This window comes from Rhinopithecus bieti, unplaced genomic scaffold (genome assembly GCF_001698545.2).
Source record: "Rhinopithecus bieti isolate Rb0 unplaced genomic scaffold, ASM169854v2 scaffold_26546, whole genome shotgun sequence".
Lineage (NCBI taxonomy): Eukaryota > Metazoa > Chordata > Mammalia > Primates > Cercopithecidae > Rhinopithecus > Rhinopithecus bieti.
The window spans coordinates 1,342,847-1,361,346 of NW_016812367.1; the positions used below are offsets into that span (position 1 = coordinate 1,342,847).

Consider the following 18,500-nt stretch of genomic DNA (forward strand, 5'->3'; position numbering starts at 1 on the left):
AAAAAAAAGAAGAAGAAAGGAAGGAAGGAAAGAAGGAAGGAAGGAAAGAACGAACGAACGAACGAACTAATATCCTCAAGTTTTTGTTTACTTAAAAGAAAAGTCTGTAATCTTGACCCCTTGGGCTACAGGCATGAGCCACTGCAGCTGGCTCATTTTTTTAAAAAGACAAATTTTTTTTCAACAGAGACAGGGGTCTCACTGTATTGCCCAGGCTGGTCTAGAACTCCTGGCCTCAAGCAATCCTGCTGCCTCGGCTTCCAAAAGCACTGTGATTATAGGTATGAGCCACTGCACATCACCTATCTTCAAGTTTTTATATACCAAATTTTAAGAATTACATAGGTAAATCAAGACCATTAAAAAAATACTCAAATGGTCACTGACTCTACTCACAAAGACTAAAAGTCTCTTTAACAATAAAGTGGAATCCCGTATCTCACAGAGAGGCAATCCAACACAATGGTGAAGACTCTAAACCAACCAAGTCCAACGGAGCTTAAAGGTTAGAAAAAAGGAGAGGGAGATTCTAAATCCAGACTGCTGAGGTTTAAATCCAGGGTTCTCTGATGAATATAAGCAAGTTATTTATCCTCTCTGTAATTTAGTTTCCTCATCTGCAAAATGGGGATAATCACAGAACTCTACTTAGGAGATTATTAGGATGACTAAATAATGTAATATTTACAAAGTGCTTGGAACAATACTTCATACACAGTAAATACTGTATAACTATTTATTAAATAAATAAAACAATATAGGTGGTAGGCTTTCTGAAGTCATCACATTAAAGGAAAAATATCTCAAAGCTAAAATTACCCTTGAAAAGTTCCTTACAAACCCAAAGATTCTGACACCATGAGAAGTACTGGAGAATTATATTTGAATAAGCAACCAGAGATTCGCATATTCCATCTCAGACTTGTTTCACGGCATATATTCCTTCATGGGCCTTAAGGGCAGGTGGTTCACCAACACTAAACTATTTCTCCAAGTATCTTTCTTTGTGGGGAGAAAAAAAGGGTCAAATCCTTAAAGAAAGTGACTCCACTGGGATCATCCAAAAGCACTGTTATTCTACCAAGAAACCATCATAGAGATGGAGTGGGTTTCCCTTTAAAGATGAACATGCAATGAAAACACAAGTTGGCAAACATTTCTCTACCTGACAAACATTCTCCTTGAGTGCAGCTCCTCCACCGCGTTCACCCTGCATTTTTTTAGAGGCAGGCATCCCAGAATCATGTTCCACACCTTCCTCAACAGTCTCCTTGGGGCTTGCGGCCGTCCTGTGAGGCATTAGTTCTCCCTTGCAAAGAAAAAATAATGTCCCACATCTGTATTATTGATGTCTCTTCCATTTGACCCCCTCCCTCTGGGCTGCTATTTGTCTAGCCATTAAGCACTTACAGATGTTCAGCCAATCACTCAGGCGGACTGCATGCAATGTTAGTTCTAACCCTGCTGTGATTGGGCGGGTAGTGGGCGCCTCATGCCCTGCCACTAACTGCTCTGAGGCTGTCTGTTCCACTGGAACTTTCTGAGCTGTTCCATTTTAAGGTTTCACTAAGGGAGAGAAAACATTCTTAAGTTTATTTGATTACTTATTTGTCCTTCCAAGATCAGTGTTTCCTAAATAATGCCCCTCTTGGGCATTCTATTCAGATTGTCCTGGAAAGAAACATTCTGCATCATAATGTGTGATGCTGACCTGACTTCTCTCTTTTAACTTGAGTTGGAAACCCAGAGATAATATCAATGATTGCACTGATGCTTTGCAAGTAAATGGTTTTAAATCTTTTGTTTCCTGAAGGCCGATATTCATAAAAATTGTCCTAAGATTAAGTAGCTGATGGTCTCAAGAAATAAGCAAGTAAATCTCCCCGCTAATCACAGCACTCTCAATTTGCTTTTTTTTTTTTTCAATTAGAGTCAAGGTCTCACTGTATTTCCCAGGTTGGTCTCGAAATCCTGTTCTCAAATGATCCTCCCACCTTAGCCTCCGAAAAAGCTGGGTGGCATGAGCCACCACAACACCCAGCCAGCAGTCTTAATTTTTTTCTTTTAAAACAGAGTTTCACTCTGTCACCCGGCTGGAGTACAGCGGCATGATTTCGGCTCACTGCAACCTCTGCCTCAAGGGTTCAAGTGATTCTTGTGCCTCTGTCTGATTAGCTGGAATTACAGGCGCACGCCACCACACTCAGCTAATTTCTATATTGTTAGTAGAGATGAGGTTTCACCATGTTGGCCAGGCTGGTCTCGAACTCTCAACCTTAAGTTATCTTCCCACCTCGGCCTCCCAAAGTGTTGGGATTACAGGAATGAGCCGCGGCGCCTGGCCAGTCTCAACTTTTACAGGGCAGTATCTAAGTTCCTTCAGATCATATATTGACTTGATATTGTGCTCTCTGGTTTTACAAGTTTACTTAACGATGAAACTATTATATACCTGATTGGACATCTACAGCATAGGATGTGATGATCTTTTAAAAAGACCATATTGACAGCTGCAATACATGCCTTGCCTTATTATTAGGATAAGGCTCTACTTTTCCTCCAAGATTCCTTATGGCCATCAGCCATTTCAGTAGAACAGTATTCTCAAGAAAACTCAATGGAAAGAGGGATGTGGCCTCTGGTGTGAAAAGTAGCTTCTCTGTAGAAGGTGAAAAGATCAAGAACTGAGTATTACCTCTAAGCTTGGAATCTCTTTTGACGAGTCATCATTTTTCACTTTTTTACACTGCATCTTGGCTGCAGCATGCCTCTGTCGTTTTCGCTTCCTTGGTCTGTCAAATATCTTGGAAGTGCCTGTGACAGGAAAATAGGTGTTATTTGCTGGCTAATAACACACATGTCCAAAATCTCTTATTAATAGAATAAAAACCAACCTTAAAACTCATTGAATTCTCTAGCTTTGTGGATTAGGAAAATGGGGGAAATAAGAATTGAGACTAACTCATGATGACATAACTAGATGGGAAATGGCTACATATATGTAACTTCTGCCTCATATAGATTAAATAATAAGTGTACAGGTTATTACAGAAATTTTAAATTATATGATTGAAATGACAAATCTTATAGTTCCTCAAAGGAATTAAATCCTATAGATGAAAGAGAAATGCTTTTTACTAGTCATGAAAAGATACCACTCCCTAGACTTCGAGATTGGAGACAATAATATAAATCACTATATGATTTATGGATTAAGGGCCGGGCACTGTGGCTCAAGCCTGTAATCCCAGCACTTTGGGAGGCTGAGGTCGGCAGATCACATGAGGTCAGGAGATCGAGACCATCCTGGCCAACATGGTGAAATCCTGTCTCTACTAAAAATACAAAATTAGCCAGGCATGGTGGTGCATGCCTGTAATCTCAGCTACTCAGGAGGCTGAGGCAGGAGAATCACTTGAAACCAGGAGGTAGAGGTTGCAGTGAGCCGAGATCGCGCTACCGCACTCCAGCCTGGATAACAAGAGCGAAACTCTATCTCAAAAAAAAAAAAAGAAAAAGAAAAAGAAAAAAAAAGGATTAAGATGGAGAGTTGAGGCCGGGCACAGGGCACAGTGGCTCATGCCTGTAATCCCAGCACTTTGGGAGGCCGAGACGGGAGGATCATGAGGTCAGGAGATCGAGACCATCCTGGCCAACATGGTGAAACCCCATCTCTACTAAAAATACAAAACAAATTAGCCAGGTGTACTGGAATGCACTTGTAGTCCCAGCTACTCAGGAGGCTGAGGCAAGAAAATTGCTTGAACCCAGGAGGCAGAGACTACAGTGAGCCAAGATCACACCACTGTACTCCAGCCTGGGCAACACAGCCAGACTCTGTCTCAAACCAAAAAAAAAGAGAGAGAGAGAGAGAAATTCTTCTAGTCCCTCCCGCACTTTCCATTAAACACATTTCAACAGTGTTATAGAAACATCAAGGGGAATCTAAGAGATATTTCATAAAACATTCTAGGAAATTTATGCTAGTTAACAATATGAAAGGTGGAGTTTTGAAGACTGCCTCAATGAGCTCTTTTTTGACTGCCTGATTGAGTTGGAGAAGCTCTGCCATCAAAACTGCTTGCAGCCTAACACTGAAAGAAGATATAGTATGAGTACAACAGAAAGGTCTGAAATTCTCAAAAGCTGGAACACTTACACAAAATTTATAATGGATAAAGTTCATGTTGTAGGTTTTATTTCAAAAATGAAATATAAAAATACAGGAAAAGAGCTGATGTTATTATTACTACTATTATTTTAAGAGACATGGTCTCTCACTGTTGCCCAGGCTACAGTGCCTGGTGTGAGCAACAGCTTACTGTCGCCTCAACCTCTCGGGCTCAAGGGATCTTCCCACATCAGCTTAACAAGTAGCTGTGACTATAGAAATACACCACCATGCCCAGCTAATTTTTTTTTTAATTGTAGATAGAGACAGGGTCTCACTAAGTGCCAAGCCTGGTCTGGATGGAACACCTGGCCTCAAGTGTTACCTTATCTTGGCCTCCCAAAGTGCTGAATTGCAGTTGTGGGCCACCATGATCGGCCTGATATTATTTTGAAAGCAGCTTATTTTTAAATCTTACAAGCAAATTGAGCAACCTATGGGATTACAATTGCCACATGGCTAAAATAAGCTAACATATTGCTAGATTTACTTGTTAGAAAATTTAATAATCATAGGCCACATGAAATATAATATTCCCATGATACTCTTTGCTCATCTTCACATTTCTTCTATAAAACAGGAGTACTATACATAATAACCTAACTCTCTGTAATGCTTTAAAAAGATTACAGGTAGCATTCCTACTAAAAGCCCTGGTAGATGTTCAATTTATGAATATTTTATCTGTTTGAGGAAGCAGATTTTGGACAAACCAGTTTTAAAACTTGTACCTCATTGGTCTGGTTTACACATGTAACAATTTTTATGGTTAACAGACAAAGCGCTTCAAACTTACTACTGCATTACATTTTTTAAATCTCAAAAATACTCACCTCCACCAAAATCTTTTGAATAAGATGTGGCACAAGATTCAGTTATGCCATTCTCCAGGTGACCAGCTTCATAGCACTACAAATAAGTGAAAACAACACCATTTACAGAGGAATGAAAAAATAAACCCTTTATTTTATATGCCAAAGTCTGAATTGTCAGCTGCCACGGATATTGAATTTTGACTTGTTTTAGCAATTAAAAACATGAACATGACCATAGTAAAGGGTTGAACAGAAACTTCAGGGGGAAAAGAATCAGATTTTAAAATGCTCCAATAGACTGGGCACGGTGGCTCACACCTGTAATACTAGCACTTTGGGAGGCTGGGGTGGATCACCTGAGGTTAGGAGTTCAAGACCAACCTGACCAACACGGAGAAACCCCGTCACTACTAAAAATACAAAATTAGTCGGGAGTGGTGGTACATGCCTGTAATCCCAGCTACTCAGGAGGCTGAGGCAGGAGAATTGCTTGAACTCGGGAGGCAGAGGTTGCGGTGAGCCAAGATCGCACCATTGCACTCCAGCCTGGGCAACAAAAGCAAGACTCCGTCTTTTTTTTTTAAAAAAAAAAAAAAGCTCCAACAGACCTGTGAACACTACATACTCCTTAAGAAAAAATAAAGACTTGCCAGAAATTTCCAACATATAGACTAGATACACAATGCTTTCCGTGACTGAAGTGGAGAAAGAGAAGAGGTATGTACAGGCTCAATTTTATGGCAGTCCACCCTGTTCTTAAAATCCATCTTCCTGGTCGAGTGCAGTGGCTCATGCCTGTCATCTCAACACTTCGGGAGGCCGAGGAGAGCAGATCACCTGAGGTCAGGAATTTGAATCCAGCCTGGCCAACCACGGCCAACATGGTGAAACCCCGTTTCTACTAAAAATATAAAATTTAGCTAGGTACAGTGGCACACGCCTGTAATCCTAGCTACTAGGGAGGCTGAGGCAGGAGAATTGTTTGACCCCGGGAGGCGGAGGTTGCCCTGAGCCAAGATCGCGCCACTATACTACAGCCTGGGAGACAGAGCAAGTCTCAAAAGAAAAAAAAAAAAAAGAAAAAAGAAAAATAATCCATCTTCCTACAATTGTATTCTCAGCTATTAGATATGACACAGACCTGTTTACTTGGTGAACTGTATATTAAACAGTTCTGAAATACTGAATGGCATGCCAACCAAAAATGACTTCAGATCAATCCAAATTAAAGCAACATTAAAACTCAAAACAAATACTCAACATCAGGAGTCTAATCAAGAGCCAAACATTTTATTTACCCACTACTAATATTTGTATGAATTAGTTCCATCCCAAGCAAATGTCTTTTCCTACAAGAATGATAATATTCTTCATCATAACTGTAAAACAACATTTAGTGGTTACAAAAAGTCAGTATAATAAAGGCCATTCTGGTCAGGCGCGGTGGCTCACACCAGTAATCCCAGCACTTTGGGAGGCTGAGGCAGGCAGATCACCTGAGGTTGGGAGTTCGAGACCAGTCTGACTACCATGGAGAAATCCTGTCTCTACTAAAAATATAAAAAATTAGCCGGGCATGGAGGCACATCCCTGTAATCCCAGCTATTGGGGAGGCTGGGGTAGGAGAATCGCTTGAACCTGGGAGGCGGAGGTTGCAGTGAGCTGAGAATGCGCCATTGCACTCCAGCCGGGACAACAAGAGCGAAACTTTGTCTCAAATAAATAAATAAATAATAAAGGCCATTCTTGCTGTAGAGTTCCTAATGTTTGGGACTTAAACAAGATAAAATACAGCTGTGAATTTCTGAATGCTCATTTTATCATATTAATAAATCATAAGACTGCAATTCTCCTCATGTTCTGTATATATCAGAAGTCTAACCATGTCAAGTAAAATGAATGGGCAAATGTTAGGTAGTCAATTCAACAAAACGAGACTCCTAGACAAATCCACAAAATACATTTTGTAATTATTTTAAAATAGCAATCATTTTATTTAGATAACACATTAGTTCACTGTTTAACAGTTACCCAAAAGCTGTGGAACAAAATAATTACAATGCTCCCCAAACTACAGTCAGAGAATAATGCAGGAAATATTCTCATTTCTATTATAATCAATTTTATAACTTAAAATAAAAATTAACAGCACGCACACAAATACACACGCACACACACACAACAATCATACCATATGAATAAAAATCAAACTGTTCTGTTTAGAATGAAAAAGACCAAAGAACTTCTTAGAGGATATGACTAAGATGCTAGTAACTTACTTTGTGTATACAGTCTAGTGTGGATATACATTAAGCCAGAGTACCCTTAAAGCACTACCAGAACAGATCATTTCTCATTGTTTGACATACTGATTAATCCACCTGTGACATACTGATTAATCCACCTGCAGACAAGGTGGTGGTGTGCCTGGTAAACTGAAATGGAACTGAATCATGGCTTTAGCCTTATGACAAAATATATCTCAGAGTAACCAGGAATTCAACAATGAAGTAGGCCAGGTCAGATGGCAGGATAGACTCCCGAACAGACAAGAGGACACTTTTCTCCAGAGTTTGGTGCTAGCCATAACCACTAATTCTGACTTTCTCTTGCTCTGGTCCCAAATTAAATGGCAACCCCCCTCCCCAAAAGTAAAAATTCAACAGTGACAAAGAGTTATTAAGTATAATTAATACTTCAAAGAGACTGGGAATCTGAGAGAGGGTGAGGATAAATATCAGGGATTTTTTTTTTTTTGAGAGAGAGTGAGTCTTGCTCTGTCACCTAGGCTGGGGTGCAGTGGCATGACCTCAGCTCACTGCAACCTCTGCCTCCCAGGTTCCAGCAGTTCTCCTGTCTCAGCCTCCCGAATAGCTGGGATTACAGGCAGGTACCACAACGCCCAGATATATATATATATATATATATTTTGTATTATTAGTAGAGACAGGGTTTCACGATGTTGGCCAGGCTGGTCTCCAACTCCTGACCTCAAGTGATCCATCCGCCTCGGCCTCCCAAAGTGCTGAGATTACAGACGTGAGCCACCGTGCCCAGCCATCACACTAGATTTCTTGAATAAAACACAAAAAGTATTTATCACATTAAAAAAAAAAAAACTGAAACTGTCTCTACCAAAAAAATACAAAAAATGAACTGGGGAGCCTGGGAGGCAGAGATTATAGTGAGCCAAAATTATGCTGCTGCACTCCAGCCTGGGTGACAGAATCAGACCCTGTCTCAAAAAAAAACAAAACAAAACAAAAGGGCTACGACAACACAGCAATAGGATAGAGTAGACTAGTGGTGCTTGAGATAGTAGTTTAGTAGAAAACAGGATTTGAACCCAGAAAAGAAATCATAACAAACACAAACTTAATCTTCAATGCATTTAAAAAATCTTTTCACTTGGAAAGGAAACCTGAAACCAGTTTATATACATACATGATCACACAACTGCAAAACAGTCTTTCATGTAGGAACTCTCAGATCATGTATGCCTGCTGACACACACACTAATTTCTATATGTATATACATTGATGTTATAACTACTACTCAAAATGTCATTTTTAAGATTCCTCATTTCCTGAGTTTCTTTCTTTTACATCTTACAAAAATAACATACCTTTTTAGAAAGGCCAAGGTCCCCCTTCTTGGGCATAAATCCAGGGTCTAAATCATTGGATTCAAGAAGTTTCTTAGTTGGTTTTCTTTGACGTTTACTTTCATAATTTCCTGAAATGCATGTATCTTTACATTAGATGATTTAGAAACCGGGCATAAGTTAATTTTTAAAAAATCTGTATACCACACAAAATGAATCTCAATGTTTTTGATGTTTTCCCCATCATCTTATGGGAAGAGGCAGGAGGGTAATTTATTTATTATAAAATATTAGTAAACAAAACAAGTAAATAGTTCTCAATGCAAGCACAAACTAATGTGAGGGATGTGTGTGTGGTGACTTTAAATCACAAAATAACGAAGGGAGAAATCAAAAGGACAGAACTCTATAGCAACCGATTGTTGGTGAGGACAAAATAAGAAGTAGAGTGAAACAGAGCTTGGATAATGGTCATAAATGGACCAAGATTACAGTTCCTGCTCTGCCCCTAAGTAAATAAAATTCAATAGGTAAAAGATAGTTCATAGGATCACTCAAGAATTATATAAAAGAGCCGACTTAATAGAGTTTGGCACGTAGTAGGTACTGAAATAACTATCTTTACTATTCTTTCAAAAATCTTTTTTATTATACCCAACTAGTTTAAGCACAATTGGAATCGTTTCTTTAAGTAGTAACATCAAAAGCTACTGTTGATAATGTAAAAAAGTTACATCCAAATTTAAAGGGGTACAGAAAAGAGGATTCTTCCCATTCCTTGACGGACTATAATGTTCAATAGTTACGAGGTGAATTAGAGACAATATGTTTAGATCCAACTCTCCCCAGGTGATATATAAAGAATCATCAAGTGAGAAGTAACTGGTAATTAACTTCTAATGAACTGGTAATTACTATGTTGTCAGGTATATCATATTATACATTAATACATTAAGATCTCCATTTTACAAATGACGAAACAAGTTCAGAGATTAAACAACTTCCCAAGTAACACAAGGATTGGTGGAGCCAGCACTTGAAGCATAATGCTTTTTCCACTAATGTGCAGCGCCCCTCTTGAAGCCCTGTTATCCTGGTTGTTAATTTACACAGTGGCTGATCAACAATCATGAAGAGCAACACTGGAGCAAGGAGCATATTTATTAAAAATACATCTTGATAGCGTGCCACAATTCGTGGTTAGTAACTACATCTAATTAGCCATCATTTTAAGTATTTCCCAGGACAAAGGGGGATAGTTTATTGTATACAGATAAAATGTTGGCTTTACATCAAAACATACTAAAATCTCCTGCTTCCTCTAATCATATCTGCTCAAATACTGAGACCCCAACCCCACCTTACCTGGCGTTTTAACTAGCAATTCCTCAGACTCAAGGGCAGGCCGTGGAGAGACTTCCGGAGCCACAGGCACAGACAAGGTCAGCTGCGGCAACTCAGCATGTCCACCTCCAAGTTCTGACTGAGCCAAGGGGCCCTCCAAAAACGGAGCCTCCCTTTCAAGAACTGGAGGCTCTTCTTTGGTTGAAATCAAAGAATTCTCGTCCACCTGCTTGTTCTGAGCACTAGATCGACCTCGGGCTAGAAGGCTTTCCTCTTCACAGCGGGAACTTACCTAAGAACAAAAAATAAAAATAGAGTCCACAGGCCAAAACTGTTGTAATTTAAGTGTAAAAAAGAGTAACATACTTTAAAAGGAATGAAATTCTGACAAGGGCTACAAAAAGTGGATGAACCTTGAAGACATTATGTATGCTAAGGGAAATTACTTAGACACAAAGAACAAATATCATATGATTTCAAGTATATGAGGTATCTAGAATAAGAAAATTCTTAAGACAGAAAATAGAATGGCAATTGCCAGGGGCTGAGCAGAAAAGGGAGTTATTGGTTAGTGGGTATTGACTTTTAGCTTGGAAAGATGAAAAAAAGTATTGAGATGGATGGTGGAGATGGTTGCACAACAATGTAACTGTGCTTCATGCCACTGAACTGTACACTTAAAAATGGATAGGCCGGGCGCGGTGGCTCACGCCTGTAATCCCAGCACTTTGGGAGGCCGAGGCGGACGGATCATGAGGTCAGGAGATCGAGACCATCCTGGCGAACACGGTGAAACCCCGTCTCTACTAAAAATGCAAAAAAATTAGCCGGGCGTGGTGGCGGGCGCCTGTAGTCCCAGCTTCTAGGAAGGCTGAGACAGGAGAATGGCATGAACTCTGGAGGCGGTGGAGCTTGCAGTGAGCGGAGATCGCGCCACTGCACTCCAGCCTGGGTGACAGAGCGAGACTGTCGCAAAAAAAAAAAAGGATAAAATAGGCCGGACGCAGTGGCTCGTGCCTATAATCCCAGAACTTTGGGAGGCCGAGGTGGGCAGATCATGAGGTCAGGAGATCGAGACCACCCTGGCTAACACGGTGAAACCCCATCTCTGCCTAAAAATGAAAAAAATTAGCCAGGCATGGTGGCGGGCACCTGTAGTCCCAGCTAGTTGGGAGGCTGAGACAGGAGAATGGTGTGAACCCAGGAGACAGAGCTTGCAGTGAGCCGAGATCACGCCACTGCACTCCAGCCTGGGTGACAGAGCGAGACTCCATCTCAAAAAAATAAAAAAATAAAAAATAAATAAATAAATAAAAAAGAATAAAATAATAAAATTTATGTTATATATATATTTTAATCAAAATTAAATGAAGTTGACCGAGACACTGAAGCTATAAGTCCACAACAATAATTCAAAAGCAGGGGAAAAAGACTGCTCTAATGTTTCCAATTAAAACAACTACTAATAAACTCTTTAATGTTACAATTGGTAATTAATGGGAAAGAAAAGAAGCACTTATTCTGCCTTTCAAGTATTTCAGGACAATAACAGAGTCCAGTTAATGAAAGAGACTATCAGTTAATAAAAATAGAGAAGTAATAAAATCTGAAAGTCTTCATTTTGTAACCTCTAATAATATTATTGATATAGGTAAAGATCTTCAACTGGGGTTTTCAAAAAAACCATCAGGGAAGCTGAGCATGGTGGCTCACACCTGTAATCCCAACACTCTGGGAGGTTGAGGCAGAAAGATCACTGGAGCCCAGGAATTCGAGATCAGCCAGGGCAACATAGCGGGACACCGCCTCTACAAAAAAATTGTTGTTAAAAATTAGCCAGGTGTGGTAGTGTGCACTTGTGGTCCCAACTACTCAGGAGGCTGAGGTGGAAGGACTGCTTAAACCCAGGAGGTCAAGGCTGTAGTGAACCGTGTTCATGCATCTCTGCACTCCAGCTTGGGCAAGATGCTGTCTCAATTTTAAAAAAGAAAGAACAAACTCAGGGAATGGCTGATGGGAATAAAACATTCCTTTTTTTAACCCTCTAGTATGCAATTCTATATTACACATCATCATCTCTGATACAGTCTAGCTAAAAATGTTCAACTTCAATCTATCAAACTGATAGGTTCTATCTTCCACTTTACAGAGAGCAGGAGATAGAGAAAACAACCTAACTGACACCTATGAGGAAGCAATTACACAAATACAGAAAGTAGATAACTTTACATGTCACTCTCTTATAGACATGATCATGATCGTGAAAAAAGGGATTATTCTGAATTCAAAGTGATCTGAGAACCATAACAACCAGTTACAATGAGCAGTCCTAGATTGAGTATGAATAATCCAAAGGTAAAGGTTAGGGGATAATTGGTGAAATTTGAAAGACAGTTGATGTCAGATAAACAGATCTCATATAAGATGTAAATATGTTAAACTGATTATAAAGGAAAATGCTTTTTTTTTTTTTTTTTTGTGAGATGGAGTCTCGTTCTGTCGCCCAGGCTGGAGTGCAGTGGCCTGATCTCGGCTCACTGCAAGCTCCGCCTCCCGGGTTCACGCCATTCTCCTGCCTCAGGCTTCCGAGCAGCTCGGGACCACAGGCGCCCGCCACCATGCCCAGCTAATTTTTTGTATTTTTTTAGTAGAGACGGGGTTCCACCATATTAGCCAGGATGGTCTCGATCTCCTGACCTTGTGATCCGCCCACCTCGGCCTCCCAAAGTGCTGGGATTACAGGTGTGAGCCACCGCGCCTGGCAAATGCTCCATTTTTAAACTATATATTAAACTATGTAGGGGTAGAATGTCAAAATGTCTCTTAAATACTGCATTTTTTAAAAACTGAATTAAAAAATAAGACAAATAAGATATATTTACTTTTGAAATTAGGGTCAGACTATATATATTTCACTTTATATCCTATATATTTACTTAAGATTAAATCATAACAATATTCCTAAGTCATTAAATATTCTTTGAAGGCAAAGAGGGAAAATATATACATAAAGAAATACAATATGTAGACTCATTTATGTATTTCCTGAATAACCACTAAATCCTAAGTACTGTGCTAGAAGCTAAGAATAAAAAACAAGATCCCAGTTAAATAAATTATTGTTTCATGAAGGTAAAGTATGACACTGAAGATAAAATTGTAGTTTCCTAAGGACCAGTGAGTTTGCCGAAATTTTGCAACATACCTTGTGCACCTGCTCCTGTACCTTCTTTTGTTTTTTCTTAGGAGCAAATATCTGATCATATTCTTCTGTGTATTCCAAAAGCCACTTGCTTGGCTTCCTAAGGCGTTTCTTCTCTGACCGCACAGCTAAAAGATGATAAACACATTCGATATTAATCAAAAAGCTTCAGGAAAATCCACTGTTTTTATGAGACCATCTGATACTCCCAAAAGTAACCAGATGGGAAACCACATAGTAAAATAGACTATGGCTTAAGATGCAAAAGGCACAAAATGGCTTATGTTTTCTCATATGCAAAAGGAGCTAGGGGAGACAAAAGGGCTTGTGTTACCTTATATACGTATATTACAGAATATATGTGGCCCATCCAATATCGAGGAAACGGTTAAATTTAAAGCCAGGTCTTATAGTCACTGACACCTGTACATACAAAGCCAATATATGCCCAAAAAAAAAAAAAAAAAAAAGAAATAGCATCTAGAACAGGTTAATGGGTAAAATACATCTTGAGTTACAGGTTAAGTATGCCTTATCTGAAATGCTTGGGATCTGAAGTGATTTAGAATTTTTCTTATTTTGGAATATTTGCATATATATAGTAAGTTATCTTGGGGATGAGACCCAAGTTGAAACACCAAATTCATTTATGTATTATATACATCTTTTATACACACAGCCTGAAGGTAATTTTACAAAATATTTATTTTCTGCATTATACAAAGTTTGTGTACAGTGAACCATAAGAAAGCAAAAACGTCATTATCTCAGCCACCCATGTGGAATATCTGTGGTTGTTTGGCATTACCATCATTACTGCCTCTGAATTTATATGCTACTGACAGGCAAACATTTTCTTACACTTATTCACACATAAGTACTTAACAGTAAAAATATGACATGCCATTAATACAGTGAGAAAGTAATGTGTTCAGGGTAGCTAAGCAGCACAGTAGCATCACTAGAATACTTGTATCAGCTCATAAAAAAACAGTAATTACAACGTCAGGCTTTGTGTCTCCATCTATGATGCTGTGTTTTGATTAAAAGGTTACTGTATACTGTTTTGTTTTATGAGGTAAGAAGAAACATCATCAGAAGCAGTTGAGGAGCCAGGAAGTCCTCTAGGAATAAAGAGGCATTCTGTGGGATGGCTTTTTAAAATGTTTCCTCTAAAGTCATCTGTCTCATCAACAAGTATTGTCTAGAAAGATTTCATTTTATTCATTTATTTATTTTTTGAGACGAGGTCTTGCTCTGTCACCCAGGCAGGGGTGCAGTGGCGTGATCTCAGTTCACTGCAACCTTCGCCTCCCAGGATCAAGCGGCTCTCCTGCCTCAGCCTCCTAAGTAGTTAGGATTACAAGCGCCTGCCACCACATCCAGCTGATTTTGTATTTTTAGTAGAGACAGCGTTTCACCACGTTGGCCAGGCTGTTCTCGAACTCCTGAACTCAAGTGATCTGCCCGCCTTGGACTCCCAAAGTGCTAGGATTACAGGCGCGAGACACTGCACCCGGCCCAAGGCTCTCATTTTATAAACTGACATGATTTCTTTTTCTGTTATGAAGGAACACTGCTCTGGTCCTTCAATAAGCCCATCACATACATTAACCATGTCATCTATAGGTACTTTTTCTGCAGTGTTAATGTCATCTTCATTATCACAATCACCCTGATTCAGATCTATCACCATGGTTGAACGAAGAAACTGGAGCCTCTCTGTCGATATTAAAAGCTTTCTTGTTATCCACTTCTTCCAGCTTACTGACAAACTGAAGGTATACTTTTTACATATGTAAGGATGTTACATATTTTTCTCACTTTACTGAAGAAGGTCATCAAAATCACCACCTTGTTCATTATCATCAGTGAACACAGTTGAAGGTCAGAAGTTGTGCCAGGCATGCACAGCTGTACCTTTAGTCACTGTGTTCCAGGCACTGACAACATCATATATGGCATCCTTCACTCCTTTTGAAACCCTTTCACACATATACATCTATTCATAGCTGCCAGCGTATTGTTCAAGAAAGTGTTTTTATATTTACTCTTCATCAATCTAGGGATTCCCTGGTCATATGGCAGTGAAGTCACACTTCAAGGAAAGCACGTGGCATAAACATTATTTTTGATAAAACTTCAGCTGCAGGATGAGCCGAAGAGTTCTCAAGGAGGAACAGTCATCATCCAGTCCAGCTTCCCTGAAATAAGCACCAACTACCGCTACAAAATGTTTGTGGAACCAATCAGAAAAGATGTCCCTAGATATCCATGCCTTTCTGTTAGCATAGTAACGAACTGGTAAGAAATTCATGCCTGTGGGTCAGGTGTGGTGGCTCAGGAGTTCAAGACCAGCCTGGCCTATGTGGTGAAAGTCTGTCTCTACTCAAAAAGAAAAAAAATTAGCCGGGCATGGTGGTTCACGTCTATAATGCAAGCTACTCCAGATGCTGAGGCACGAGAATCACTTGAACCCGGGAGGCAGAGGTTGCAGTGAGCCAAGATCTAGCCACTGCACTCCAAGCTGGGTGACAGAGCCAAACTTTAAAAAAACAAAAATTCATGCCTTGGGACTCAGTGCAGTGGCTCACGCCTATAATCATAGCACTTAGGGAAGCCAATGCAGGAAGATCACTTGAGCCCAGGAGTTCAATACCAGCCTAGTTAACATAGTGAGACCCCATCTCTACTACAAATTAAAAAAATTAGCCAAGCTTAGTAGCACATAGCTGTAGTCCCAGCCACCAGGGAGGAATGCTTGAGTCTGAAGATCAAGGCTACTATGAGCCGTAATTGAGCCACTGCACTTAAGCCTAGACAACAGAGTGAGACTATCTCCAAAAAAAGAAAAGAAAATAAATTCATGCCTTGAAATCACTAAGAGTAAGAACACAAGCTTTTGCCTATCATAGCAAGTTTACACTTACACATGCCTGCTTAATTAGCACATCCCAGCACAGTTATTCTGTCCTAGTCATCCTGAATTCCTGTAGGAGCTATCTCATCAGCTGTAGGCAGTGTCCTTCTGGGACAGTAACACCAAAACAGTGATGTTTTTCACTAGCATTATTATATACTGGTTCTAGTGGCAGATTTTCATCAACAATAACCTCAGCAAAATCACCAATGAATCTCTGCTGCTTCAAGATCAGCAGATGCTTTATCACCACAAATTTCTCTCTCTCTCTTTTTTTTTTTTTAAGACAGAGTTTTTCGCTCTTGTTGCCCAGGCTGGAGTGCAATGACATGATCTCGGCTCACTGCAACCTCCGTCTCCCGGGTTCAACTGATTCTCCTGCCTCACCCTCCCAAGTAATTGGGATCCAAGTAATGGGATCACGGGCACATGCCACTACGCCCAGCTAATCTTTGTATTTTTAGTAGAGATGGGGTTTCACCACGTTGGCCAAGCTGGTCTCAAACTCCAGACCTCACGTGATCTGCCTGCCTCGGCCTCCCAAAGTGTTGGGATTATAGGCATAGGCCACCATTCCTGGCCCTATTATCACCACAAATGTTTAAAAGGTTAATACCATGATTTTTCAGAAATTTTTGCAACCAGCCTGTTGAATATTCACAGTTCCTTTCAATTTTCAGTTCATCATGATATATCTTTATTTCATGACTAGTACACAGTAAGTTGCATGTGTTCACTGCACTACTGATAGATCCACTCTCAATATACAATGGAGATCTTCATTATTAGTTTCATGTAGTATTTTTCTGTATTTCATTAACTTCTGTTAATCACCTTCAGCACAGAACATCAACAGTTATCCCCCTGTTTCTTCATATCATACACGGTGGTCATTCTAATACCATACTCTTCTGTAAGATGTCTGACACTTACACCACTGTCTAGTTTCTCCAAGAGCCTGACTTACTTTCTGCACAATACATAAATTCTTCCTCTTTTCTTATTACTCTTATCCATGGGGATGTCTTCAGGCTTTCTGAAAAGTTCAACAAAATCTTTATACCACAAATCAGGAAAAAAAATTATTTTTAATTTAAAAACACAATGAATAATGCAAGGAGGCTTTTGCCCCATGTGGGTTATTTTGGAAAACTTTCTGTTGGTGCATCCAGCCTGCATGTGTGCCATTTTATCACCTTTTATGGGTATAATTGCATGGGAAAATCCGGCCAAGAATGTAAAAGATACATCTAAGCTGAAGGGGCTGTAAGGATGGTTTTCACTGGGGGACGTTGAATAAACTGTGCTGTGTGTTCCTGTGTTCTGATTGATGCATTGTATGAGGTCAGCTGTGGAATTTTCCACTTGTGGCATTATGTCAATATTCAAAAAGATTTCAATTCTGGAGCATTTTAGATTTTCGGATTAGGAATGCTCAACCTGCATTTTAAACAATATATCTATGGATTATGTAGAATATCAGAATGACATTTCAACAGAATATTATATAATCGGCACTACCACATAAATTTCAAAAAATTCAGTATCATATGGTTGTATTTATTGTCTCATGCTAAAAAACTGAGACTATACATCTAAACAGAATTATCAAAAAACGTAAAAGGCATGGGAGGCCAAGATGAGTAGATGGTTTGAGTCCAGGAGTTCAAGAACAGCCTGGGCAACAAAGTGAGACTATGCCTCTACTAAACATAAAAAAAAAGCTGCCTGTGATGCCACACACCTGTGGTCCCAACTACATGGGAGACTGAAGCAGGAGGATGGCTTCAGCCCAGGAGATAGGGGCTGCAGTAAGCCAAGAATGCTGCACTCAAGCCTGAATGACACAGCGAAACCCTATCTGTAAATATAAAATAATAATACTATATATGATTAATTATATGTAATTATCCCAATAACACAAAAGTATATGTCATATACACAAAAGGCAGGAGAATAAGATTTAATATATATGCAATTGCTTTATGGATCAAAAGAAAAGAAAAAAATTGAAAGATTAAAAATGGAATCTTAGGTACATCTTTTTAAAAAATCTTGTCACGGGTCGGGCGCAGTGGCTCATGCCTGTAATCCCAGCACTTTGGGAGGCCGAGATGGGTGGATCACCTGAGGTCAGGAGTTCAAGACCAGCCTGGCCAACATGGAAAATCCCGTCTCTACTAAAAATACAAAAATTGTGTAGTGGCACATGCCTGTAGTCCCCAGCTACTCAGGAGGGTGAGGCAGGAGAATTGCTTGAACCCGGAAGGTGGAGGCTGTAGTGAGTAGAGATTGCGCCACCGAACTTTAGCCTCTGTCTCAAAAAATAATAATCTTGTCATGTTTTATGATCAAAATATCAAAGCATACATTTTTCTTCAAAGTAATGGTGAAAACAGCTAGGCAAAGTGGTCCACACCTGTAATCCAAGTACTTTCGGAGG

General features: G+C 39.7%; 1 protein-coding gene across 5 annotated transcripts in view; it reads right to left on the reverse strand.

Moving 5' to 3' along the window:
- Positions 1-18,500, reverse strand: part of NSD1 (nuclear receptor binding SET domain protein 1) — a 177,671-nt gene that overhangs the window by 56,030 nt on the left and 103,141 nt on the right. For all 5 annotated transcript variants that reach the window (XM_017896072.1, XM_017896073.1, XM_017896069.1 and 2 more), the window contains 6 exons: positions 13,141-13,265; positions 9,957-10,227; positions 8,613-8,722; positions 5,005-5,080; positions 2,696-2,814; positions 1,166-1,309 (listed from right to left, as the gene is read on the reverse strand). In XM_017896072.1, coding sequence (XP_017751561.1) covers positions 1,166-1,309; positions 2,696-2,814; positions 5,005-5,080; positions 8,613-8,722; positions 9,957-10,227; positions 13,141-13,265 — 845 coding nt within the window. The remainder of the gene's footprint in view (positions 1-1,165; positions 1,310-2,695; positions 2,815-5,004; positions 5,081-8,612; positions 8,723-9,956; positions 10,228-13,140; positions 13,266-18,500) is intronic.